The 27,650-nt window shown below is 47.2% G+C and overlaps 1 protein-coding gene across 1 annotated transcript in view; it reads right to left on the minus strand.

Annotated features, from left to right (window-relative positions):
* Positions 1-27,650, minus strand: part of SMARCC1 (SWI/SNF related BAF chromatin remodeling complex subunit C1) — a gene marked incomplete at its 5' end in the record, with an annotated part of 74,068 nt that overhangs the window by 16,535 nt on the left and 29,883 nt on the right. The window contains 9 exons of the mRNA XM_080340538.1: positions 3,021-3,175; positions 4,034-4,148; positions 6,014-6,069; positions 16,030-16,191; positions 17,068-17,326; positions 21,812-21,871; positions 23,550-23,663; positions 23,935-24,088; positions 24,842-24,955. Of these exons, the coding sequence (XP_080196664.1) occupies positions 3,021-3,175; positions 4,034-4,148; positions 6,014-6,069; positions 16,030-16,191; positions 17,068-17,326; positions 21,812-21,871; positions 23,550-23,663; positions 23,935-24,088; positions 24,842-24,955 (1,189 nt within the window). The remainder of the gene's footprint in view (positions 1-3,020; positions 3,176-4,033; positions 4,149-6,013; positions 6,070-16,029; positions 16,192-17,067; positions 17,327-21,811; positions 21,872-23,549; positions 23,664-23,934; positions 24,089-24,841; positions 24,956-27,650) is intronic.

Consider the following 27,650-nt stretch of genomic DNA (forward strand, 5'->3'; position numbering starts at 1 on the left):
CAGCTTTTGTGAAAAGCCTGCTGTTCCAAATGAAAATACACCCAACGCCCACGACGTGCAGGCCCGGGAGTCCCCGTGTTCACAGCCACAGGATGTTCCCTGACCGGGGTCCAACACGTCCTCAGCGGCACATCCACGGGCGGTGGGATGGAGCGCTGGCTGCTGGGGGCAAGGGGAGCACAAAGAGGCAAAAAGGCAAAGCTGGATCTCATCTTTAGCAAACTGTGCCCCAAACCTCGGCTGAGAACCGGCAGGAATACGGAGCTGGAGGAAAGCAGCATTGTAAAGCTCCCTGGTAATCCCAGTTCTAAAGAGAACTTCTCAGAAAGGTATGAGAGTGTTGCCATCGCTCATTTGTTGTGTCATTTGACAGCATTCAGCCCTGGAAATCGGTCAGCAATAAAACAGGTCTTCAGTAAATCTACATAACGTATGTTCAAGACTTTACGTTTAGTTTTAAATCAGCTTCAGAGAGCTGGAAGGATCCCCCAAACTCATCTAACAGCACAGGACAGTGAAATTCAAGAGGCTGTTCAATTAAATCCTGACCAAACAGCGGTGTGCGCATGTGAATTAAAGGAACCGAGAGCTGACAGAACTGGAAAATTTAACCTCAATTAGCACAGCTTAGTAAAACGGAGTCGTTTGTACGAGAAGTCAGAGGGACAGAAGCACCTTTGTTGATTCACGTTGCCTGGCTTGATGTGTGCAAAGGTAATAATGAAACCAGATGAAGATAAAACCAGCAAGGCACACGATTCGGTAAGAAGACAGGTCTCAAAATGCACACTAGAGAGGAAGTGATCATGCAGGTTTCTTCCTAAAAAGACCACCCTTAGCCTGGCACTACCCAGCGCTCCCACATGGATCAAGAGCTAATCATTACCACCTCTCTGCTGGCTGAAGAATAGTGAGATGAAACTAATAGCGATTTAAATTGCATGATAAACATGCTGCTGCATGCACTATAAATGACAGAGAAGTGAAAAAGAAGATGGTACATGATGCTATCCGGGGCCCAGAATGCTGGCTGAGTTCACTGAAACTGCAACAGGCACAGGAAATATTATTACTTCTTCTTTCCCTCCTCCTATTTTGTGAGAGGAGATGAAATGCTTCACCCAGTTTCTGTTTTGGAAGGTCAAGAGGGAATAAAACCTGTCTTTGATGAATGAAACACAAGTAAAGGTGGCAGATAACACAGAAATACCGAAATTAAGGCACAGAACGGGAAACCCCCGTCCTGCCACGCGTACGCTCAAGCACCAGATGATCGAGGTCCTGCAGCGAGCTTCTCCAGCAGCAGCAAAGAGAAACCAATTAAAGCCATAATTAGACCTGCCTGTAGACAGAAGACGGGACGCGGCCGCCTGCAGAAAGAAGAAATATGACTTTAGCAACAGGGTGCCTTCTATTCCTGAATCCTACGTTTCTGAATACCTACAACACGTGAAAACAGGGGCTGATAAGCAACGGGTTTTCATTCAGCAGGCAAAGGGAAGTGCTCGATGGTACGATGCTCAGAGGCTGGAGCATATAAGACTGGGAATAAAGCTTATCAGCAACATTTACACCCATGGGAAAACTCACGGACAGTCCTTTTTGGCAGGTAAGCGATGGATCCAAGCGAGAAAAGCCAAGAGCAACCTGGCGAGGGGATGGGTCCTATCGGGTGCTGTTCACGCACCGAAGGGGAAAAAACAGATCTCTAAATCAGTGCAGGCTGAGAAGAAAATGAGGAAAACGGGACTTGAATGCTAATATCGTTTGAACAGAAGCCATAATCTGTAAAAACTCGCCTTTTACCCCCGTTTCTCCTCACAAGTCAACTGATACAAAGTCTTCTGATATAAACCAGCTCTGGAACAGCTCTTCTTGTGGCCAGGTCTTGAGTTTATCACAAAGAACCAAACTCTCAACCAATACACAGCTCACTCAAAGCCTTAATATTCCTGCATTTTTAAGTGCAAGTGGAAAGAGAAATCCCTGCTGAACCTGGACATCCTCATTATATTACAGGAAATAATATATCATAACGCTGAAATTCTTCTAGAATATTATTACCCTAATGAAAAGGGCCATTAGCCAAGTCCCTTCTCCCTCTGGCTCTCGTTATTGCCAAAGGAGGGAAAGCAGGAGATCAGTGGGGAAAAAAAGCCTAATGTTCGAGTTACAAGAGTCCAAGATCAAGACTGCAAGAGCTGGTACAACAAATGCAGCACCTCGTTATGGCCTGGAAAGCCATCAGGAAATAACCACCATCCACGCCTTGCTTTTGGTAGCTACAAAGCAGGTGAGGTGGAACCTGGCGCTGCATCCAAAAGTGATTAACAAACCCAAACTAGAGCTTGAATGTAAAGAAAAGGCAAAGAAAAAATGGATTTTGAAACAAGATATTCTGAAAGAAGCGAAGGCGGTCTGGTTCCTGCAAAAAGAAAGCGAAGGACAACGTGCAATTAGTAATTATAGGGTAAAGAAAAGCTATTAGATAGGATACAAACCTCACCGCTCATTAAGAGACTACAGACAAACAAGGAGAAGTTTAATGACACACAGTAGCTCCTAACACAAAAATGGGTGTCTGTAAATATTGTAATGCTGGAATGGAACATCACGCTGGTTTACAGAGTAAAACTGTTGAACATCACACTGTTTTACAGGCGGTTCGTGCCAAGTCCACAGAACAGCACCAGGAAAAAGGCAATGCGAGGGTTTTGTCACCCAGCCCTACGGACCTGCCGAGCACAGAAAGGCCTTTCCAAAAGTGACACACACATTTTGGGGCCGTTTCATAGGGATTTTCATCAACTTCACCATCATAAGAGTAGCTGCCTAAATTAAATTTGTGCACTATTTCACTCTGGAGTTCAAGCAGAAGAAACTGGAGATGGCACTTCTGCTCCTTCCAGGTATTAGAGACCAGAACGCGGAATGGCACAGATCTGGAACAAAGGAGCATTTGAAGAAGAGTTCTAATGTGAACTGGAAATCGAGCCAGGGGATGTTTGGCTCAAACAAACCTTTGCTTTGGTGGCAGCGGAGGCGAGCGCAGCAGCTGCAGCTGTCGCTACGTTTCCTTCCGAGATCTCGTGCTCCACTTTCTTCTTCCCAGCCTCGCTTTCTTTGTCTTTGCTCGCATCAACGTTCTCCTTGTTCTCTTCCGCCTCCTTTTCTTCTGAAAGAGATTTCCCACCAAGGCCGTTACGTCCCTTGTCCCCTCGTTAACAGCATCGCATCGGGACAGGAACGACACTGTGCCCGCTGCTATTAGTCAAACAAATTAATTCAGCCACACACCGTCATATTGCGGCATGATAGCGCTGCTACTCGACCAAACGCTGAGCGGGGAACAATTCCAGTCCAAGAGGATCTGACCCAACAAACGGGGCAACTTTAAATGCTTTTAGTTTCAATCCTGTCAATTCACCCTGTGCCGCCAGCTTAACTCATCAGAGCAACTTTGGCTGCATTCGCACATCAACTCCATTATTGTATCTACTCCTGTACGTAAATCTGAACGTGTCGTCTTCTACCTGACGCTAAAATATTAAATGTAAGTTCCAGGATAAACAATACATTCATGTGGTACAAGGGAAATGTGTTAAAAATAAGAATAATGTAGGAAAAACCCCAGTACTCTTTAGCCTGTCAAAATAAAGGGTCTGCATCACTTTGTGGGGAAGCTGAATTAACCGATAAGGGTAGAAGTGAGCGGTCCCATTTCTTCGCATCTAAAATGACCAAATGGTGCAGAATACAGGCACTATGTGTGGGTCACAGCCTATTGCTATGGCAATTTCTTCCCCAGTCACTAAGCAGAGCGAAAGAAAGCTCTAAAACCAGCTCAGGGAAAGAATTTAGTGCCTGAGCTTTGCAGCGAAATTAAACTGGAATATTTACTACTGAACCATGAAGCAGCCTGATGTGCAAGAGGAAATATTCCTGCCACAGCTGAGTTGATGGTCTATTCCAGGCTCTTCAGAAAGAGGCTGTTAAAGCCGCCACAGCTGGAGGAACAGCTGGGAGCCGCTACCTGGCTTGGGCTCCGCGGGCGCCTCGCCGTCCTGCTCCTTTTCTGCGTTCCGCTCATCGTCTCCTTCTTGTGCTTTATCGCCTTCCTCAACTTCACTCTCCGCTTTGCTTTCAACCTAATGGGATGAGAGATTGTTTGAAGAATAGAGATTCACAGTTAACTTGCTTTATAGCTTTCAAATTAAGTCGCTATCATAAAGGAAGGGATTGGATTTTAAAGGCTGAGCGCTACACTTAAGCCTACTCTGACAATTATATCAGAAACTCGAATAAACAAAGTAAGCACTATATTGGACAGAAGTCTATCAAATTCAGTAACCCAGGCCAAAATTCACCTGAAGGTACAAGAAATTCTGAGCTAAGATGACATAAGAACACGTTCTGGCCCCCGTCTCCTCCCGTGCTGCCCCCATTCATTCCTGTAGCTCGTGCAGAAGATTTAGACCCTTTCCAGTGTCTGTTGTGTTAACGATTTGTACAGAATTCACCTGTCCTCACAGCCCCAAATTCTGCAGAACGTGTGGTCACAACAGCAGCCTGTGGCAATAAATGCGATGACTGAATTACGTGTTACAGGAGGCTGTTTCTGTCCAGGAGTTGGTGGAAGAGAGTTTGCAAAATGGAAGTAAAATGAAAATATTTCTTGTTAAAACTAAGTACCTCAACTTCATGCTTAAGACTGGAAGCATCATTTTTTTCCCCTTGAAAATACTCCAAACCTGTATGTTTCTTATTTATTCTGCTCGGTGGAATAATGTGTCTGCTGAAGCTCTGCCCAAGAAAGAAATGTCACCTGTTGCTGTAGACTCCATAAGCGTCCACCGCTATTTGTTTAGCAGAGTGATGTTCTAATTCCAGGATATTACTTGAATTTGAGTTTAATTAGAGCCAGTGCTGTTCTTATAGATGATTTAAGAGATGTAGACACGGGGTTATGTAAAAACCCCAAACATCTGCATTGTTAGAATCACAGAATCATTTTGGTTGGAAAAGCCCCTCAAGATCATGGAGTCCAACCATAACCCACCCCGGCACTGCCCCATGTCCTGAGAACCTCATGTCCGTCTGTCCAGCCCTCCAGGGCTGGTGACTCCAGCACTGCCCTGGGCAGCCTGTTCAATGTCCCACAGCCCTTTGGGGAAGAAATTGTTCCCCAGATCCAACTTCAACCTCCCCTGGCGCAACTTGAGGCCGTTTCCTCTCATAGGCACTATCAACACGTTGAAGGGATTAATTTCTAAATATCTGATCTTTACAGGCAGGATGCATCGTATCTAATACAAAAAGTACACAATACACATACCTATAAATCAATAGTAATCCCAGAGTTGTGTAATGAGGAATTTTATTGATGAGCTGAGCTACGGGCACCTTGCTGCAGTCAGACAGATCTCCCCAGCCCACAGCCACCAAGTTGGAGGTGACTGTGCAGACCAAACGGATCCGTAGTTCACACTGGCGCTGCAGAGCTGCGATGCAGCCGGGGCAGGAGTTGCACTCGGGGTCTCTGTTCAGCTCCACACCACTCAGCCTTCCCTGGAAAGCTCTGATCTCTCTGATCTTCAGTATTCAACTTTGGGAAGGCAATTTGTCACAAGACAAACTTTTCTAGGGCAAGGTTTCAAAGCCATTCTGCTTTACAGCCCTGCCAGCCACAAACCACAACACCAATGTCCTGCCGCTTGGGTCTCTATCATTAATTGATACTGCCCATTTTACACTTCCTCACTGTCCAAACCTTCGTTTCTAAGGACTAGAAAACCACACAGCCATGTCTCATTCCTCTTTTGCCCAGTGAGAGACACATCTCTAATATAACTTGAGACTAAATCACTCGTAAGATAACGAAGCTGTGGAGGCTGACCACCATTCCCTTTGAACACGTCATTACCTCTCTTAGCAGGCATTTTAAAACATAGTAATTCAGGTTTGAAAGCAGCACAACTACTTTTTCAGAACCAGCGTGCCGAGCCGAGCTTACCTTCTCGGGCTGCTGCCCATCTGTCTCTGTTTCCATCTTTTCTTCTTCAGCTCCATCTGAGAAAACAAGTAAGTAAAGCATTTAGAATCGCCTTGGCATCCATTTGTCATACCCAACATTTATTGCAAAGTTAATTAAAATGTTCTGTTTTCCACCAACAGACACGCAACACAAACTCCTGGAAGACTAAAAGCTTATTCCACTAATTCGAGTTTTTTAAAAAATTGAGTTTACTTGCAAATTTAAGTTTAACTGGTTTTCTTTTCAGCCCAACAAGCATGACAAAACATCACATTATCTCTGCGCTGCTGAACGCCTCACTCTACCTGTGCAGAGCGAAACCACCCAGTCTCTCAATTTCAGCTACATAAGGGACAGTTGAATGCACAGTTGTGCAGTTTGCAAGTCCTACAGCAATTCCCACTGGTGAGTCGCAGGATTATAAAACATTGTTCCCGATACAGCCAATTTGATCCTGGAGATGGTTGTCGGTAACATGATTAACCCCAATGACGGTGCTGTCAGGCTCGGCATTCCCCTCAGCACCAGACCCCGCGCCGCTCTGGGCAGAAGGGCCGTCCAGAGCATCGGCACGCGTGGCAGCTCCACTGCACAGTCCAATTCTGTGCTGCAGGTGCTGCAACGACCAGGATTCTCCAAAGCAGACTTCAAAATAATTATTCAACACAACAAGTAACACTAAGAAGCAGCAAATTTGCTAAAGCACTGACGCCGTTTTTGAATATTAAGGATCTCTTGTTATTTCTGGCCCCAAAGCCCACCTGAGTTGAGGCTGTGAGCAGTTTAATGTGAAACCCCAAGACCTCACTTCTCACCCTTCAGACCTGCTGCTCTGCAAAAACGTGACCAGCTGGTTCTCCAGTCCTACATGGCCCTTTGCGCTGTCCCTCCAAACACAGCTCTCCCCCAAGCTCCCTGAAATTGCAGCCAAGCCCTCAGAAACACATTCAAAACAAATCTCTTGAATCTGATCTGAACAATGAAGCTTAAATGAAAGAACCCGGCCCAGAAGGTGCAGCTGTGTGGTGGATGTTCCTGGACACTGGTCTCGCTCAGACCTTGATCCTTCATTCTCTTGCTGCTTCCTCAGCTGTGGTGACACCAACACCTGTGGGTTTGGCCTAAGAGCGGATCGATGAAAAGATCCGAGTTAAACCCCAACACTCTCTGCAGCTTCTCACTGAAATGAACTGTGGTGCAGCTCCTCAGGGTCCAACCGCAGCTGCCTCATTAGGTGCTAAACCAGATGTGAATCGCGTCTGAGCACATCAGCTGGTTGGTGGTTGGATATAAAGCAAGGAAAGAACATAAATGACCAGCTGAAAGCTCTGCGTTTCCTCTAAATCCAAAATACAGCCATCCAAACGAGCAGAAACAGAGCTGAGGGTGAAGGAACACACCTCGGACAATGGCACAGGACAGACACCCAGCTTTTGAAAAGCCACCATTTCCGAGATGGTCTGTACAGCCAGAGCAGGAGCTGCACCTCCAGTGCGGATGCTGAAGAAGCCCACAGCCCTGGGTGGGTGCTCAGTGCTCCCCAGGGCTCCAGGTATTGCTGACGGACGCTGTGAGATGTGCGGGGCTCGCCAAACCAGCCCTTAGGTTCTCCGGGCAGTCACAATTCCCTGGGCTGCTCCAGGAGTTAAACCACACTAACTTGAGTTAAACTCCTCAGTGTTAAACCGCGACCTGAACCTTCAGAGGAACCACACGAGACAGCCTCTGCCATGACTCCCATCCTGGAGCCCTAAGTACTGACTGATGGAGAAAGAGACTGTCCAGGGGTGTGCGGAGGAGACCTCTGCGGGAGCACAGGCTGCTCACCCACAGCACCGCAGCCTCTGGTTCTCAACTGGTCATCCAAACCCTCCATCTGGTGACCTAAGCAGCCTTCCTCTCCACAGAGCTCAAAACTGAAGAGCACAAGTCAACTGGGAAACAGCTGTGAGGAGGTACAAGAGAGCTGGGGGGTTCAGCTGGAGAAGAGAAGCTCTGGGGAGACCTTAGTGTGGCCTTTCTGTGCTTAAAAGGGGACAAGAAGAAAGATGGGGACAGAGTTTTGAGCAGGGCCTGTTGTGACAGGACAAGGGATGATGGTTTAAACTAAAGGAGGGAGATTCAGGCCGGACATGAGGAAGGAATTGTTGCCCTGAGGGTGGTGAGAGTCTGGCCCAGGTACCCAGAGAGGGGGTGGATGAACCATCCCTGAGACATCCCAGGCCAGGCTGGACGGGGCTCTGAGCACCCTGAGCTGGTGACGATGTCCCTGTCATGGCAGGGGTGGGATCTCAGTGATCTTTAAGGTCCCTTGCAATCCAAATCTTTCTATAAACCTATCATATGAGCTATTTGGACACTTGGCAGGTTGTCTCAGCTGCTGCCTCTTACTCCTTCGTATCTCTTATTTACTGTTATTTTGGCATTCAAATAGTTGTTACAGAGATATGGGCAGAGTTGTGCCCTCGCGTTAGGGATTGCCTTCCGACGAGCGGTTGTCTTCCCATCTCACTTCGGCGTCTCCAACAGAAGATGGGACAGCAGCCCAACCGCTGTACAAGAGACAAAGTGAGGCAGGAAAACAGAGAAAACAATTAAACCGCCTGTGTTAGCGTGTCAGACGCGCACACCTCAGGAGAAACACGGGTTTTAACAGCACTTAGTATCTTCTTGTGCTGAGCACACATCTCGTGGTGCTAAGCCTTGGTTCATTAAGTTATTCCCTTACAAAACGCTTATCTTAAATGTTCCTATGAATGACAGCGGGCCTCTGACACGCGCGGATGCCAGCAAGCACGCTGATGGAGAGCACCACTAAGGTGTTTGAATAACATACCGCTTCTTCCCTGTATTTTGCATATAGATTGTTCAAAAGTCCAAGAAATCCCCATTTATTTGCAGCACGTTTGCAAGAAAGGACAAGAGGAAGCGTCTGCACCGCCTCGTGCTGCGTGTCCAGCACGTCAGACCTGCGAGAACAGACACTCTCGTACAATTTAATGTACAGGGCGCTGAAGAAGGAGCTTATTTGGATCACGGGCTCCAACACCCCCTGCCACAGCAATAGAAAACTCCTGGAGAAAAGCCCTGATCCACCTCTAAGCCTCTGAAGACATTAGCTGGCCTTACGTTTTCTGTAATCCTCATTTTACTGCTAATTCCTGTGTGCTACGCTGCAGCAAACCAGATGGACACTGTTCTGCTTTGATAACAACGGTTCTCTACGAAGCTTTTACAAAGGTCCCTTCCACACAGCAGAAAAAATTACTAGAAGGTCTGATTGAAAGATGATTGTTTTCCTCTCGGCTTATTTTAAGATGATAAACCTACTTATCTGAAGTATTTGCCACCGTAATTCAATTTATGGAGACTGAGGACATATCTCCGCAGAAGTTTTAACTCGGAGTTCGGATTTAGTGACCTAATAATGTCACGGGGGAAGTCTAGATTAGATTTAGTCAGACGGCTATTTCAAGCCTAGAAGCAGAGCTCCCAATTGGGCTTAGGAGTGTCATCCCTCCTACTCAATGAAAAAGCTTTACCAAGAGAGCTTTATTCCAGCCCATCCCATCCCACAGAAACCTGCAGCTCCACATTTATGCTCCGAGGGAGAAGAAAAGTTCCTTAGAAGGTTCTTGTCACACAATTGCACGTGATCAGCTCAGGAATACGAAAGTGCACAGGTGGCAACGCTCCTTGCTAGATTCTGAAATCCCATCGGAAAAGCCATAGGGGAATAATTGTGGAAGCTGCTCCTACAAACACCATAAAGTCCTAAAAGACGCAAACTTTCCTGCTTTACTCAAAAGAATCAGTTTATTCTTGTGTCTTTCAGGTAAGACTGAACTGCCTTTCGCCTCTAAACGTCATTTCAAATGTGGTGGGGTTTGTTTGCCGATGAAAATGCATTTTGAGGTTTCCCATCTTAAGTGTTTGGAAAAGCAGCATCCGACGATGCGTGAGTTGCTGCGGCAGCCGAGGAACCGGGATGAGTTTGGGTGGATTTACAACATGCTACAGGTCAAGCATTAGCACAGATTCTCAGTGTTCGCTACTAATTCTCTGCAAGTATTGGGGCAAGACTCTTCCTTATTTTGATTTCACAGGAAGGTTTGGTGGAAGGAACCAGGTTGCTCCAACCCCATCCAACCCAGACTTGACCAGGGACGGGGCATTCACAGCTTCTCTGGGCACATTTGTTGACCAATCTATAGGCAATGGTGAGAGCTGATAAGTAACACTTGCCCCAGGAAGATGTTCCAAGGCAAAGAGAAACACAAAATCATTTCCCTTTAGAACACTCGATGGATGCTTTCCAAAATGAAGCATTCTTTTGTATTCCATGGGAACACATCCAGCTACAGAGACTCAGAAGGTACGTACGTACAACAGTAAGACTACTGCAGACACAGGAGTGGTGACACTGGAAGCTGTGCTGCCATCAGAGACCTGGACAGGCTGGAGAGCTGGGAGGGGAAATTTAATGAAATAGAACAAGGGCAAGTGTAGAGTCTTGAATGTGGGCAGGAACAACCCCAGGTTCCAGTGTAAGTTGGGGAATGAGCTGTTGGAGAGCAGTGTAGGGGAAAGGGAGCTGGGGGTCCTGGGGACAGCAGGGTGACCATGAGCCAGCACTGGGCCCTTGTGGCCAGGAAGCCAATGGGACCTGGGGTGGGTTAGAAGGGGGTGGTCAGTAGGTCAGAGAGGTTCTCCTGCCCCTCTGCTCTGCCCTGGGGAGACCACACCTGGAATCTTGTGTCCAGCTGTGGCCCCTCAGTTCCAGCAGGACAGGGAACTGCTGCAGAGAGTCCAGCGCAGCCACCAAGATGCTGCAGGGAGTGGAGCATCTCCCGTGTGAGGAAAGGCTGAGGGAGCTGGGGCTCTGGAGCTGGACAAGAGGACACTGAGGGGGAACTCATTCCTGGAGATCAATATGGAAAGGGGCAGTGTCAGGAGGATGGAGCCAGGCTCTGCTGGTGACAACCAGGGACAGGACAAGGGGCAATGGGTGCAAACTGGAACACAGGAGGTTCCACTTGAATATGAGAAGCAACTTGTTGGGGTGAGGGTGTCAGAGCCTGGCCCAGGCTGCCCAGGGGGTTGTGGAGTCTCCTTCTGTGCAGACATTCCAACCCGCCTGGACACCTTCCTGTGTAACCTCATCTGGGTGTTCCTGCTCCATGGGGGGATTGCACTGGATGGGCTTTCCAGGGCCCTTCAACCCCTGACATTCTGGGATCCTGTGATCCCGATTCAGCTGGGGTTTTCTGGTCCTGGCTGTAATCATCGATGCCGTTTTTAAATCGGGATGACAGCTTCAGGCAGGTTGCAGTCAATGGCTTTTGAAAACTGTTTTCTCCTATTAGCTCCCCAGCCCTTCCTTGCAGTGACAGCCGTTCTATCATTCTGCTCCTGTGTCCGCCGGGGGGACCAGGCTGAAATTCCGCATTTATATGGAAAAATTAAGCTGCCAATTATTAGTTAGGGGTTAAATAAGTTCAGCTGGGTTCAAGTAGGTTTTTGCTTCTAAACCACAGGCTGCGACAGTACCTCAGAACAAGAGTCCTGTAAAAATTAATCTCTAATTCAAATATGAAGGGATCAGAAAACAAACCAAACCATTTCTGACCCCCTGCGGGAGAATGACAGAAGCGACTCCCGCCTTTCAGTCCGATACCAACACAACCCTATGAGGCTAATGACAATACGTAACAGACAACACAAGCAGGAATTGATTGGTTGCAGATACATGTTCCTGTTACAGAAGGGGAAGACTTAGATGAGAAACCCCCGTAATCCCTTTTACACGGCAGCAAGGACGCTCCGTAACCCCTACAGCGGGTTTGGTGTTACACCAAATTAACCACATTTCTTAAATCAGCAAGAGGCAGATGATTGAGACACCCCAAGGAAACATCGTCTCTCCGTGCCCTCTTCAAACCCAAAGCACCAAGTATTTTCGGTCTCTACGGACGCTGGTTCTGTTTTGCGTACTATCTCCAAGAACAAGGAGCGCTGCTCTGTAATACGTGAAGAACTTGTAAGTGATTTCTGATGCAGCCCAGGGACTTCACCGAGAAGTTAAACTGACTTTAGGTCAACAAGTAAAACTATAAAAGACTTGCATGGTAAGAACTGACGGCATCGCCAGCAGACGCGGATACGGAACCTCCGCTGGCATCCCAATAACAATAAGCAAAGCCCCACATATCAACACAGAATCACTAACAAGAGTTTCAGCTCAGCAAACACTTTAAAGATGCCCCCAAGACATCCCCGTCTCCTTTCTTCTCACTACGGCAACACACACAACCTCTCAAAAGTCAGGCTTGAATATTAATATTTAATAGAGAGGAAAAAATACTATAGCTATGGAAAAATCCTGGCTCCGAATATGATAATTCCGCTGTTATCTAAAGCGCAGTTTACATTTGGCACAGCAAGTCGGCCTCTGGAGCTCCACGTCATTGGTGGGTACATCACGATGGGCTCCCATGGAGCTCGGGGGGTTTGGAGGAACCCACGGCACCGGAGGCTGCGCCGCCTGCGTTATTTCAGAGCTAAAGCACAACCCGGAGACCACAAGAGGAACCTTCCTGCCAAAAATGAAGTAAAATAACTTTTCCCGTGTGTGTCTACTTGTGCACAGTTCTTCTGTCGTGTGTATTTGAGAACGGCACAAAATCGTTCACTAAATGTTCAATTTAATCGTCTGTTTAAGCATTCCCTCAGTCACAGATGAGCTACGGCTTGAAGGACCCACACATTGTGTCAGCAGAAATACTTCCAGTGAATAACCCCTTAGAATAAGCCCTAAAATGAACAAGGAACCGCCTCACGCCTGATTCAGTTCATGTGTTTGCAGGCAGTGTAGTTAATCACCTTTGGAAAGCCATTAACAAAGCGCACAGACTCAGTGAAGACTTAATTGAAGCCACTACGTACTGAGTATTTCCCTCCCCTGGAGCTTAATCGCCCGCCTAAAGAGCCGGATCCCTTGTTTGCTCTCCTTAATTCATTTTTACTGAAGCAGATGCAGAACATCATCCCTCGTGCTCCGTGACCTGTGTCGGGGAGGATCTTGGACAGCAGGGGACAGGCCCTGGCTTAGCGCAGCGGCTCAGCCGCCTTAGGCTGCTCCTAACTCCTCCAAAGCCGGTATCAATTCCAAAGGAACCATCAGCGCCTTTTAGAAAAACTAACAATGAAGACTTAGAATATCACTGGATATTAACACCAGCTCCTGCAATTTATTTTCCCCGTCATATTCCACATTGCCCATAATTCACCAATATTAAGTGTTTTTGAATTATTTGGGAGCAATGATAGAATTTTATTTCTAAAATGTAACAACTGATAAACTTTAATGATAGCACAGAACCCTCAGTTCCAGCAGGACAGGGAACTGCTGCAGAGAGTCCAGCGCAGCCACCAAGATGCTGCAGGGAGTGGAGCATCTCCCGTGTGAGGAAAGGCTGAGGGAGCTGGGGCTCTGGAGCTGGACAAGAGGACACTGAGGGGGGACTCATTGCTGGGGATCAATATGGAAAGGGGAGTGTCAGGAGGATGGAGCCAGGCTCTGCTGGTGACAACCAGGGACAGGACAAGGGGCAATGGGTGCAAACTGGAACACAGGAGGTTCCACTTGAATATGAGAAGAAACTTGTTTGGGGTGAGGGTGGCAGAGCCTGGCCCAGGCTGCCCAGGGGGTTGTGGAGTCTCCTTCTGTGCAGACATTCCAACCCGCCTGGACACCTTCCTGTGTAACCTCATCTGGGTGTTCCTGCTCCATGGGGGGATTGCACTGGATGAGCTTTCCAGGGCCCTTCCAGCCCTGACACTCTGGGATTTTCAGTTCTCAATAGTGCCGTTTTAATATCCAGCACCCCGGCCCGGCCACATGAACCCGCAGCCCCGTTTGGGCAGCTGTGTTTTGGCATCCCGCACGCCGCTCTGCAGCGCTGCCCCCAGCGCACAGCCCGCCTGGGGGAAAAGGCACCAGATTGCGAGTGACCCAGTTCAGTCTCGCTGAGCAGCTCCCCCAGGGAGAACCATCTGCTCTTGTCCTCATTTGTGCCATTAGTCACAGCCTGATACCAATCGCATTAACTATACCGGGACGGTATTGCTTCTGGAACTCGCCACGTAGCTCATTGAGAAATAATTGTGTTATGGTCATCTGCTCTGCAACCACCCGGGTTAGACGACAAACACTTTGAAATCTCTATTTGCAACCTGTGTGCAAATTCTCCTGGAGAAAGGGCTCATGGACAGACCAGCAGTATCAGCGGGGGCAGCAACGGTGACCTGGGACCGGATCATCTCCAGAGGTCTGTTCCAACCACACCACCCTGTGGTGCCGCAACATCCACGGTCGTGCTGCGGGATTAGGAATTACAACTCCAAACAGCACACGTCAGAGCTCCTTCACGCTGCACAGCGAAGTCTGTACTTGGAGAACATGGAAAATGGAAACTAAGCCCCAGTAAGAAAAAAATTAACTTAAACTGAGCTTATTTTATAATAACTATCAAATTAAACTTAATCCCAGAGGGAATAACATGTGGATTTGTTTTATAGATCTGAAAATAGTCCCCAAACCTTGCTCTTTCAACAGAGCTCTGATGCTCCCTGTCAGTTTTTGCGAGAGCGTTGCAGAGCAGGGAGCAGCAGATATTCCAGATGCCGACGTTCCCTTTCCAGCATCCAGTCCTCACCTCCCCTTGTATCAAGCCTGGCCCACTGAGTCTGGAACTACAAAAATGCAGCAAAAGGACCGAGTGCTCTGTTAACTTCTTTTCTATTTCAAAAAATATCATAATGAGTTAAACGGTACTTTCAAATTCGATTTAAAAGTGCAGTTTCACACTGGACATTGAGTACCATGAAGAGCAGATCCCTTATGATCCCATCACACAATCTGGCACCTTGTTTGTGACTCTCCACAGGGTGACAGCAGGTCAATGATGGGATGCACAAGCGCAGCCCAGATCAAACCTTCCAGTCAATGTACATCACATTCTGTTCAGATTTACCCAAAGCTACACGTGCTTTGGGATATCTAGTCACTAAATTCACTAAAATGATTCCTGATAAGCTGAACAACAACAATGCTGGAGAGAAAAACAAAGATCTACAGACAAGTCAGTAGATCTGAACCAAACTCAAGAGAGGGAAGTCTTTGGGAAAGGCAGCAGGTCCATAGTGAACTGTGTGTATCGTTTTACTGTGTTACAAGAGCCAAAATAGCGTTAAACAGAAGAGGTATAGACAAAGTGGTTCCCCCTTGTAAGCAGCCACCACGAGATGTGCTTTTACTCTCCACAGCAATGAGTAAACAATTTGCACCTGTCAGCATTCCAGATAATGGACTTTGTACCCAAGTATCTGCTGAATTCTACAGAAAATGGACAGTGAGCTCTAAACCAAGAGCTCGTTAGAACAGCAGGGTAGCACCAACCAGAGCCAGGAATGTGTGGTACTGTGAACCAGCCTGTCATTTCATTAGAAGTTCCTCTTCTGCTACCACCACGGTCAGAAACGTACTCAGAGTACAAGACTTACATTGCAACTGGTTTCCAACAGGTGTAATATAACATTATCAATTCAGCCGCAGCACAAAGAGCCAATAAAACTCGATTTGCTTCACCAAACTATAATGCTAGAAAGGCAGCATCCTCTAACCGCTCTAATACCCCCATAATCGGCATGAAACATCCCGCTCTGGTAATTTTGACCACTCAGCACATCTTAGGCAATGGTATTGCCATGATGTCAAGAGTTGGAAAAACTTCTAAATCTAAAGCTGGTCCTAAGTTTGTTAATTCAGTGTCAAGAGTTAATAATCCCACAGCGAGCAGAAGTGGAATGACCCGTCACGCTCTCCCTGCCCGTGATTCCCACCTCGTATTGAACTTATGGTTCATTATGAAACAGAAGAAAGCGCGCAGGGCACCCCATCTGCAGGAATTGGTGCATTCTGAGGGGCAGCCTACCGATCTTCTCCGGCTCGTCTGGACCCGTCCCGGCAATGCAGCTGCTCTCCAGGCCGTACGTTGGATCCACCTTCCCAGAGGCTCTTGCCGCTTCTTGGACCTTCTTCACGTGAGCTTCCACCAGCTCCAGCGGGACCTCCTCTCTGACCCGGGAAAATTCCTCTGTTGAAAACCACACAGAAAATGTCCTGTTGTGAGGGGTTTGAGGCAAATTAAAAGTGATAGAAACACAGAATGGTTTGGGTTGGAAAGAGCATCTCGTTCCAACCCCCTGGCATGCACCAGGACATCTTCCACCAGACCAGGCTGCTTCAAGCACCATCCAACCTGAGCTGAATGTCTCTGGGGATGGGGCATCCACAGCTCCTCTGGGCAACCTGGGTCTCACCACCCCTATGGGGAAGAATTTCTTCCTCATACACGATCTAAATCTTCCCTTTTTCAGTTCAAAGGCATCAGTTCTGTCACTACCGGCCTTGTGATTTGCTCAGATCAACGCGCAGCTAAATCTTGTGACAAAACAATGCTCAAATGTTCATGTTCCTTCTTTTCACATTGGGTAGTTAATTTCATCTCTCAAATGTGGTAGAGAAGAGCATCTTCCAAATGACATCAAATTGCCCTTTTACACAGAAAAATAAGGAAAAGCAGTGAAAGGAACATCAGGTTCCGTAGAGGACACGTGTAACTGGCAGATAATTTCACAGAGGAAAACTGGAAGCTTCGGCTGTGCGTTTGCCCACAGCTAAACTAGCGACCCTGGTTACAGTGACACCAACCACCAGGTAGCGCTTGCAAACATCATCAATAGTAAATGAGCACAAAAGGGCCACTGAGCCACCCTCAGATACTCAGCGGCCTTTCAGAGTGAGAATGGCAGTTGCACTAACAACAGAACACAAAACTGCACATCATGTAGATTTGCTTTTACAACTTATTACCCACCCTGAAGAAACTCTAGAAATGGCCGGTTTTAAGAGCAACCTAAAAGCAAATGAAGCTGTAAAGACAAAGCAAAGTTGCTGGGCGAGCCCGTACCCAAGGCAGCCTTCGCGGCGGCGGACGCCACGCGGGGATCCACCACCGAGGCCAGAAACGCCACGGTGCTCATCACCGGGTTGCCCGACTGGCTGAAGGGCACGGGCTGGTACGCCAGCGGGCCCAGCGACGCGTCCGAGTTCTCCAAGTACGGGTCTTCAATGGGGAGCCGCAGGAAATGCAGGATGCACTCGTCCTGCGTGCGGCTCCCCACGTGCTCCGACACCTTGTTCCAGTCGTCTTTGTACATCTCCAGAGCCTGCAAAGCATGAAAATCGTCTTATAGACACTGATCACTCTGGGGAAAAACAAAACAACACACCACACTTTATGCAAAAAGATTTGATACCAGTTACTTTGGTGATGGAGCAATAAATTGGGATCAGACAACTACTTAAAGTCTTATTTTCTTTTCTAGTAGCAAAATTACTCTGCATAAGAAATATGAACATCTCACTGGGATTTAAGCTGCAGGGATCACCACACGAGTTCTATGCTGTTCCTATATCAAAAAGAATTGCCAGAAGATTGGAGATTTACTAACAGTATTTGCATAGTTAGCGCTTCCCTGTTCTGCTTCCGCATGAAAAGCTTTACAGAGAAATCAGTTTGCTGATCCTACCAAGTCTCACCAATTCTTGTAATTCCTAAAACTGCTGCCCCAAGGGCACTCCTGGGTCCTCTCATTTATGTCCTGACACAATAAGCTCTTTGGGGCAGGAACGGGATTTATTTCACACATATCTACTAACTATGATGGTGAAGTCCAGTTTTTAGATCCATTATGAAAGAGCATCAAGCCAATATACCAGAGGAAAATCCATTCTGTATTGTGAAGCCAGAGAGAGCAGCTCTCTAGCAACTGTTAACCAGTCTGATTTTTGTTATGCAGTCAGGTTAACAAACCATTATTATGCAGATAAGCCACCTGATAAAGTAAGAACTTCCAGATTAAAGCAAAGATTTTGTGATCCAGATTTTCAGTTGCTCTTAAAGTTAGTTAAGAAAGTCTAATATACTTGGGAAGGCACAGAAATCATCCCCCTCCTCACCTAACTACTCGTGACAACCAAGTTTCCCCAAGTAAGCAACACGTCAGTTTAAGCGTGAACGTTAAGAGCAAGTGAAGTTAATGGCTGTTCAGCCCTTGAAATCTTTCCCCCCAGAAATCTCAAACCCTGAGGGCAAAACGCAGGAGCGACTGAACTTCCCACGTGCACAACCTGCCGCAGCGTAACAGCACAACCAGGAGCTGGGCTGTATGTCGGACATCGCGCCGAGGATACACCCAACGCGGCCCAGCAGTCAACCTAAGTGCACAAACTGAACGTGCCGGATGCTTCGGCGGTTACTAGGGACAAGTAGAAGACAAACTGAACCACGAGCCTCATGTGTTCAGAGTTCCCTGATGCGGGAAGGGATATTTCCACAAAACAAGTTGCTATATATATGATGCTTGTACGTTCAGAAGACACTCACCTGCGGGACTACACATAAACCAACCTTCTTCATCAACAATAAATATATCTTTTTTAAATCCAAGAGTTTCTAAACATACTGTTCTCCTCACAGCATCTCTAGAGGAAAAGTGGTTTAGTGTTTCTGCAGCTAAAACATAAGCTAGGAGAATTCTTCAAAGAGGAATCGATCTACCTCAACAAGGCCCTGGGGCACGTCAGGGATGTTGAAGGTGAGCCGGGGAAAATGGAACGGACCATGGACGGGCTACACTGGACAGCCTGGTCCATACTGCACGAACCAACAGTCCTCAATGGCTTATGAGCCCTTCTCCTGTCCGACCTCAGAATCATTTTGGTTGGAACATCATCACGATCACCGAGTCCACCCAGCCTTGCCCAAGTGTTTGAAGAAATGAGAAAATGCCGAGTTCACAGGGAAATATTTATCCAACGTTCAACCTTCATGTCACTTTCCCCAATTCCACCTCAGCGGTGTAAATTCCATGTTGCTGTCCATCCATTTTTAACCCCACCGGCATATTAGATCAGCTTTGCTTTTTGTGGCCACGCAGGGGGTTTTTCCTCATTCTCCTCCATTGCTCGTTATCTCTCTGCAGACAAACAGGCTCTCGCAATAGTTGTTCTCACTAAAAATGGCTGCGAACGCGCCTCACTATGCGCGAGCAGCGCCGTGCGGGATGCGGAGCTGCGGCCTGGAGGCTGATTCCGATGGGCTGAAGTTCAACAAGGGCAAGTGGTGAGTCCTGCGCTTTGGCCACAACAATCCCCTGCAGCTCCAGGATGGGCACAGAGTGGCAGAAAGGGACCTGGGGGACTAATGGACAGGAAGCTCAACATGAGCCAACACTGTGCCCAGGTGGCCAAGAAGGCCAGTGGTGTCCTGTCCTGTATCCAAACCAGCGTGGTCAGCAGGACCAGGGCAGTGATCCTTCCCCTGTGCTCTGCATTGGGGAGGCCACACCTGGAGTGTTGTGTTCAGTTCTGGGCGCTCAGCTCAGGAAAGAGATTGAAGTGCTGGAGGGTCCAGAGAAGAGCAACAAGACTGGGGAAGGGACTTGAGCACAAGCCCCATGGGGAGAGGCTGAGGGAGCTGGGCTTGTTCAGTCTGGAGAAGAGGAGGCTCAGAGCTGAGCTCAGCACTCTCCAGAACCACCTGAAGGGCAGTTCTAGCCAGGTGGGGATTGGGCTCTTCTCCCAGGCATCAGCAATAGGACAAGGGGCCATGGGCTTCAACTCTGCCAGGGGAAATTGAGGCTGGAGATTAGGAAGCAATTCTGTGCAGAGAGTGGTCAGGCATTGGAATGGCTGCCCAGGGAGGTGCTGGACTCACCGTTCTGGAGGTTTTTAAACTGAGATTGGCCATGGCACTTAGTGCCGTGATCTGGTCAATGGGCTGGAGTTGGACCAAGGCTTGGACTGGATGAGCTCTGAGGTCTTTTCCAACCAACTCCATTCTGGGATTCTGTGCTTTGACTCTGGCTGGAAAACACTATTTCCTCCCCCCAATTTATTCAGTCAACAGGCAGAAGGACAATAATTATTTTAGATAAGATTTATCCTCTGGAATTTCACTGCATATATATTTGCCCAAAGCTACCCTGAGGATTTAATTGGACTGAGCTGGCTTGTTTGAGCTGAATTACTTATGCTTGAACTGAGATACACTTTACTGATTTATTCATAGGTTAAATCCACAAAGAATGAAGAACAAAAACATTATTAATTTAAACCCGCATTAAATAAAATCCCAATCTCAAGACTTAAGGGTTTTGTTTTGTTTCTTTAAAACAAAGGAGATGTCATCTGGATTATTTCATTAGGCTACTACTTGCTATGTATGACCATAAGCTACAGACATTAAAAGAATTAATTTCAAATATTAATATTAGTAAGCAAAGAGTGTCAGTGTATCAGGATATTCGCCTTGTTTCTCCATACAAGAATGGCGAGCGCTGCCGAGAGCCACTGGCTGTGCTTTTCCTTAGGATATTCACTTTTCAATGCGTTTACTGACACATGTCAAGACACAAAACCCCAGAACAATCAGGCAGCTGCAGTCTGGACGAAGCTCTTTGCAATTAACCACATCCACACACAAAACTCCCCCAAAACAGAGTTCTTACACCAGAATCCTGAATTGCAAGAACCCTGAACTACATAAGTAAAAAAAAAGAAAATCGACCATCTCTACATCAAGAAAATGTTCCTGGAAACAACAGCTCGGTGGATGATCATTTCCTTATAGGAAGTGGCAGCACATCAATTATTTCAGGCCACCGAGACTGTTCTTTGCCCGAGAGCCGTGACAAACGGCGCTGCCTGATGTCGCTGACGCGGAGCAGAACACGATTCTGCCGGGTGATGCTTTCCAGCCCAGGCTCCAGGAGACCCGGCAGCGAGCACGTGGCTCCAGAGCATCAGCGAAGATCTGGGGCCAGAGCCGGGTTGTGCCGTGCCAACAGCTCCCTGACCTCATTTCCACAGCACCGATGTGACCTGAGTCACCTCGCGTGTGTTTCTCATAGAGTTCCAGAAAAAGCTTAAGGCATACACCAAGTGCAGCGGGGTGGCAAAAGGAATGAGATGTAGAGGATTAAATAACCAAACAAAAACCTTCCCTTAGTGGGAGGAGATGGGAAACAGACTCATATGCTTCTTAACTAGTTAAACTTCAAAACTCAGTGGTTTCCCTTGGTGTGCTATGGCATAGCTGAGAACCTGGAAAGACACAGTTTCAAAATATTCACCTTCGTGGAGGTAAATCATTGCTTATTTTACCCTGTTAGTAACTTCTGTTCAACAAAAAGACCTTTCTGCGCTGCAAGATCTGTTCTTGGGTTGATGGAACGTTCTTAAATACATCATTTCTGTCTTGCAGGAGATAGAACCGAACCCTAAATAACATGAAGTCCCTCTATGACACAGATGCTACCGTCATCTCTATTTAGTAGTAACATTCTTGTAGTCATGATGGTCAAATAAAGAGACACGGTTTTGAGAGAGAGCTGTAACCTTTTACCAATTTAAAAGCCACGACCACACGGATGCTCGGCCGCTCCCCTTCTCCAGCTCTCTCAGCCACATCCCAAGAGATTGTTTCCCACTGCAAACCTGCTTCGCTATTCCCGTTTCTCTAAAAGCATTGCAGTTGTCATCTAACGCCACTTCAAAACAACCGAACCACCGATATGTAGGTTTTTAAAGCGTGTAACAACCTGTGTGTTTTGGTTTCCCGGCCTTTGGTTTCACCCTCATGAACTTACTTCTAAGAGCAGCAACGTCTCTTGTTCCGTCCATTCTCGTCCAGCACTTGCACCTTTACTCTGCAAAACACAGGGCAAAAAAAAGTGAAATACAGGTCTTTTTGCGCAGAACCTCTTAGAAGAAAACATTAAGAAGGAAGGGAGAAGAATCTGTGATTTAATCCATTCAACATGCGCCTTTCACAGCGTTCCTAGCACAGGTACCAGTCCCTGGTTCTCTCGCACAGTGGTTCCGTTCACTCACACAGACGAGCAGGTTCCTGCAGTCCCTGGGGCTGTAGATCCCCCCTTCCAACATGGCCAGAGAACCTGCAACTCCTCTTTTACTCCAAGCGATTTGCTCCCCAGCTCTGCTGGCTCCTGGCTCCCAGCTACCTTTGCTTGCACATACAGCAAAGAGAAAAGAGGACTTCCCTAATAAAACCCCTGAGGAGTGCTGACAGCGTTCAGTCACCTTGCCTTTGGCCAGTGAAATCAAGTCAAGAACGGAGCAGTTTACACCAATCGTTCTATAATTCGCACCAAAGGACAACAGCAGCCCACACACAATGGAATAACCGAGCCCACAGCTGCCGTGCAGCCACGGAATAATTACAGTAAGATAATTGCAAATTGCGCAATCACTTGCTCCAAGAGTTGCTGCTCCCAAATCTCTACCTTGTGCTTAAATCACAAGGTGACCTGAAAGTTACAAAACTTGGTGAAAATTGCCCATTTCCACCATTACAGACACCCAAATCCATTATATGTCACACACAGACCAAAGCAGCTGTGTCACCTGCTTATGAAACATCATCTAGAATGGATGTCTCCGAGCAAGACCACAGCCAAAGGAAAAGGGCATTTAGGATGAGCAAACCTCTCCCATCTCAAGGCTGATTTCAAACAGCCCATCAGCCCACAGAGAACATGCATCAGCGTGAGTCACCCGGCAGCTGATGGAGGCGGCCGCTATCGACAGCCAAAACAGCAACTGCCACACGCATAAAACAAACAGGGACGTCAACCTCTGCCAACAAACCTCCTAAATCCATTGCTAGAGACGCCTGTGAACAGAACCAGAGTCTGGAACCAGGAAAAGATGTATTAATTTGGTGAATATTTATACCTCCTTAATCGAAGTGAAAAAGTCACTCCATGAAACATGAAATGGAACCAGGCTTTATAAAGAAACCCTCTTGTGGTTTGGTTTTGTTGTTTTTCAAATGGTATCAGGCAGCAGGAGGAATTAGAGGCAACAGGTCGTGGAGTTACTGACACCACTGCAATGGCACCTCAAAACTTCAACTGTACCATAGAACAGATTGCAAAGACAGGGCTGAAACAGTCCCGTGATGGTTTTGTGACACCTTCTGTAATCGAGCCGGTTTCTAGTTGTCTCAGTCTGGCAAACCCTGCTCAGACTTGGAGTGCAGGTAAAGACTCTGCTGGAAGACCTCAGATTCTGTATTGAATTACTGGACAGTCTGTTGGTTGGGAACCACTCAGATGAAATACGCAATAACGTGCCATGAGTTCAGTGCCTGGGGACTGACAGTACTGAGGAGCTCGGGATGGGTACAGCTCTCTGTTCTCTCACACAACCCTAAGTGTGGTATCTTAACATCCTACATCGAGATGGAAGAAATCTAAACCGAAAATATACGTGTAACATGTTACCCAACGTCATCTAGTGCAGGACACTTGAGGAAGAAGCCTTAATACAAGGTGCAGGGTAAAACAATCCCAACATACTTGCCTTTGCTAAAGTCTTTTTCGAGTAAATGTCTGTGCGAAGGCCAAAGTTCTGCAGATCAGTTGGTTTCTCTTTGTTTTTCTCAGGAAAACTCAACATCTGCTGAGCAGCTGGAACCTGCGAACAAACGTTGCAAGAGGAAGGTGAGAGAGGCAGGAATTCAAAGTTATCCAAGGCTTTTAGACCAGCGTTAACCACAACATGGACTCAATTCAGTTGAACATGAACCTGCAGAGATGACTTTACAAACACCACTTGCACGCAATACCAGCAGGTTTATTTTGGAGGTTCCAACTAGCTGAAACTCTCAACCCAGATGGATGAACAAGGGAATATCTCAGCAAATCACGCACAATTTGTGCTATGGAGATGTCAGCGCGGGGCTCACCTGCGGCGTGCGGATGTGAAGCGGCATCAGCCCGGAGGGCGTATCAGCCAGGACGTTGAAGTGGGGAGTCGGGGGAGGCCCCATGGCCATGGGGCGGCTTTCGGGGTCCACCTGGTAGTTGATGAGCCCCCACTGCTCCAGGAAAGCGTGTACCCTACGAGACAACAGCACAAATCCAGACCTGAAGAACTAACGCCTTGCTCGACAGTGCAGGAAAGAGACAAGACAGGAAGAAGTTTGTGTTTCTGGATGAAAAAGCGATCCTGAATCTTCTATACTCCTTCACTAATCACAAATAGCGATAAATAATCACACAGCGTGAATTTTATGCAGACTTGACTGCACTTCACGTTGCATAAAACAAAAGATGACATTTTTGGTTACGGATAACAGGAATTTACATTATTAAGGACAAATGCAAAGTGAGGGTCGCGTGCATGGAACCGTTTGCAGCCCCTGTATGGATTGTGAGGGCTGCACAAACATCAACCTGCGGCCCTCGGCTCCGTGTAGCTGTTCCTCACCAAAGCAACACTGCGCACGTTGCCAGGGCCCCGCTGTGCCTCCCAGCTCCAGGCTGGCCAGACACAAACCCACAACACCGAGTCACACCGCTGAAACTTCTGAATAAACTCTACCACGCCACTGAGCAGCAGAACCTACATAATGACAAGTTAAGCCCCAAACTCTGCAGGCATGGCTCAGCAAGCAGAATATTAGCAATAAAGAACAGTATAAAATAGTCTGGTTACCATAAAAGCAGGGGAACTGCCTGCTAATTAACAGCGCGATGTGACGGCTTTCGCCTGCACCCGCGCTGTCGCACCGCAGCGTTTCCATTTGGAACGCAGCTCCTCTCTATTTTCCGTTCAAGCCCAGGCCGCGGCTGGAAGGCGGGTAGTTTTACCTCATGACGGCGCACACGTCTCCCGTCAGGTTCCTCCTGCACGCCGTGCTGGTCAAGTACTCCTGAGGGTTTAAGCGATAGGTGTCGATCATGAAGTTGCGATAAGCCAGGTATCTGGAAGACAATTGACAGGCACTTCATGTACGCTGATGTCTGACAAAGCTTAAAATACATGTTTCAGGATTCACTCGTATTACTGACAAGCAAATACCCACAGGTTAATTTTTATTGATGAAATTTAAGAATCAGTATCGAAAGCAAGAGGTAAGTAGAATTTATTGTTATATACTGAATATGACCCATATTGTTTCATTCTGGATTCTCTTGGTTCGGATTTGCTGAAATTGCACACAGAGTTGCTGCAGTTTGGTCACTAACCGAACACTCGCACAACAGGGCGCAGAAAACAGATCAACGGGGTCTGGTCTGCACATGGGAACAGGTGAAATAATCCTCAGTCCCCTCCGCGAGCCTGCAAGGAACCAAGCTGCACACAAAGCCGGACACGCTACACGGGGCTGAACACCGTTTCTACCTGGGGACTCCTTAACGCATGAAAAGATGAGTAGGGCAAGGTTAGAGATGATCTCTGCAAAGCATAATGAAGAGCCCAGAAGGCAGCACAGTGCTCCAGGCTCGCAAAACGCAGAAACGGATCCCGTGTTTTGGTGCACAACAGTGCAAATCAGCAGGTTCTGGGGTTCAGCCCATTGCCTGCGCTGCAGACATTCCATCATTTAGAACAAAATAAACTACCATAAAATTCCTGCTAGCCCTGTAGTTCGGAGGGAACAAAACCAACGCGCCGAATACGAGTGCAAAGGCACGTTCAAAACGGGGTATTATAAGCAGATTTCTGCCTTTGGAAAACTCACGGTGGGGCCGTCTGGTCCGCAGTGTGCAAAGGCAGCTGCTATAAAACAATCACATCGCGACACAACAGCAGCTCTTTGCACAGGCAAGACATGAGCAGACAGGTGCTGCAAGCAAACCTTCCTGCCAGAATCTCACGTTATATATGAAGTCCCTAATTATATATGAAACTTGCTGGAAAAAATTAGATGTTGGGCTGCTCCATGTTGAATGGTTGGGAGGCAAGAAACAACACAGGAGCTCCTTCCAAATAGGATGGGCCAGGAACATTTCTGAGCACTCCTGGAGAGAACGGAGCCGCCACCTGCTCCAGAATTGGCCCTTCAAAACGGTCCTGGTGCAGAAATTGGTTTAATACTTATTAGTTGAGGTAACGTTAGTTAGTGGTACGAGGTGAAGAGAGAAGCCTAAGATGCAAACATCCCTAGTTCCTCCTGAAGGGAGTCTGTTTTCACCAATAACACAAGCCATCAGCTACAACTTGTCAACAGCAAGAAACATAAGTCAACTAGCCTTTATTTAAAACCTCTTTTAAGACAGAAACCACCCCCCAGGTACGACTGTCACAAGAATGAACCTGCGCGAGTCTCTGAAACACGGGATTTTGTAGCTAAGCTGAGGCAAGACGTTTCCATTCAGAAGGATGTTTCTATCTTATTTTAAAAGAAAACACAAGGCCAAGAGCACATGCTACTCCTACAATCCCTAAATGGCAACAAGAAGACATCTCGAGGATAAGATCAGGATGGGGAGAAGGTGAGTCCCTAATCTGCTTCTCTCGTAGGCAAAAACCAGCAGCAGCAGCTCAGTATCAGGAGACTTGATGTTGTGATGTCACCTGAAAAAGGAGGCCTGGGATTACACGATGACCACACCAGCGGGAAATACGAACAATGAGCGTTTTTCCACAATAATCTGTCTGCAGTCTCAGCCACCAAGCCCTAGAAACCCCAAACCAAAACCAGACTGAATAGTAAAACTGATGGAGCGGAGTTAGTGTCAAATACGTTCTGCATCAACTCCATCCTGGAGTCACTGTGATGCAGCTGTAGTCACCTCTGCAACTCAGACGTGCGCAAAAGTTGCAAGGGAAGCCTGGAAATCGTTCAGTCGAAGCTCATCTCCCAACTCAAATCAAAGTCAACGCTGAACTCTGACCAGGCTGCTCAGGGCCTGATGTTCAGCCAGGCCTGAAAACCCCAAAGGAACATCCTCAGCTTCCCAAAGTCCCATCCCAGCACTTCGTCTTCTTCAGAGCTACAAATCTTCCTTACGTCAAGGTACAACTCGCTGTGTTTCAGCCTTGACTTGCTTTTCTCCTGGCACACACCTTGACAACGAGCCTGGCTCCATCTCCTCCGTAACCTCCTTGCCCATTGGGCAACTACAGTAGGGCCTCCCAATGCTTCTCCAGGCTGAAAAAGCTTCATTTCTATTCAGATTAGATCAGAAGCCTCACAAAACACCAGTCACGCCCCAGAAGAGGAGATTCAAGCACAAGAACACTCCGAAATGTCTCGTTTACCCACTGGAAGAGCAACGTGAGGTGATATTGTCACTGTCATTTAAACTAGAGAGAAACAGAGAAAAAGTGAGTTTGAAGAAATGTGTGTGAAAAATGCTCAGCTTTGCTGACGTTAGAACAGTATACTGAGAAGATACCTCAAATGCTTCATTTAGTAGCTATTTTTTTAAAAATTGGCTTAAAATCCCCGAAAGTTGCTCTGCAACTAGACCAAGACTTGACACCAAGATGAACACAACGGGTCTGGTTCCGCTGTCCAAGTCGACACGCGTTCAATCCTCTTAAAATTTACCCCTTTTTGTGTGTGTGTGTGAACTCTGAGGTTTTAGAATTATAATTTTAATAGAAACAAAACACATTGTTCAAAAGCCTGATGTTGATTATCTTCCTTTAAACAATCATCTTTCCAGA

This window comes from Nesoenas mayeri (genome assembly GCF_963082525.1).
Source record: "Nesoenas mayeri genome assembly, chromosome: 2".
In the NCBI taxonomy this organism is placed as follows: Eukaryota; Metazoa; Chordata; class Aves; order Columbiformes; family Columbidae; genus Nesoenas; species Nesoenas mayeri.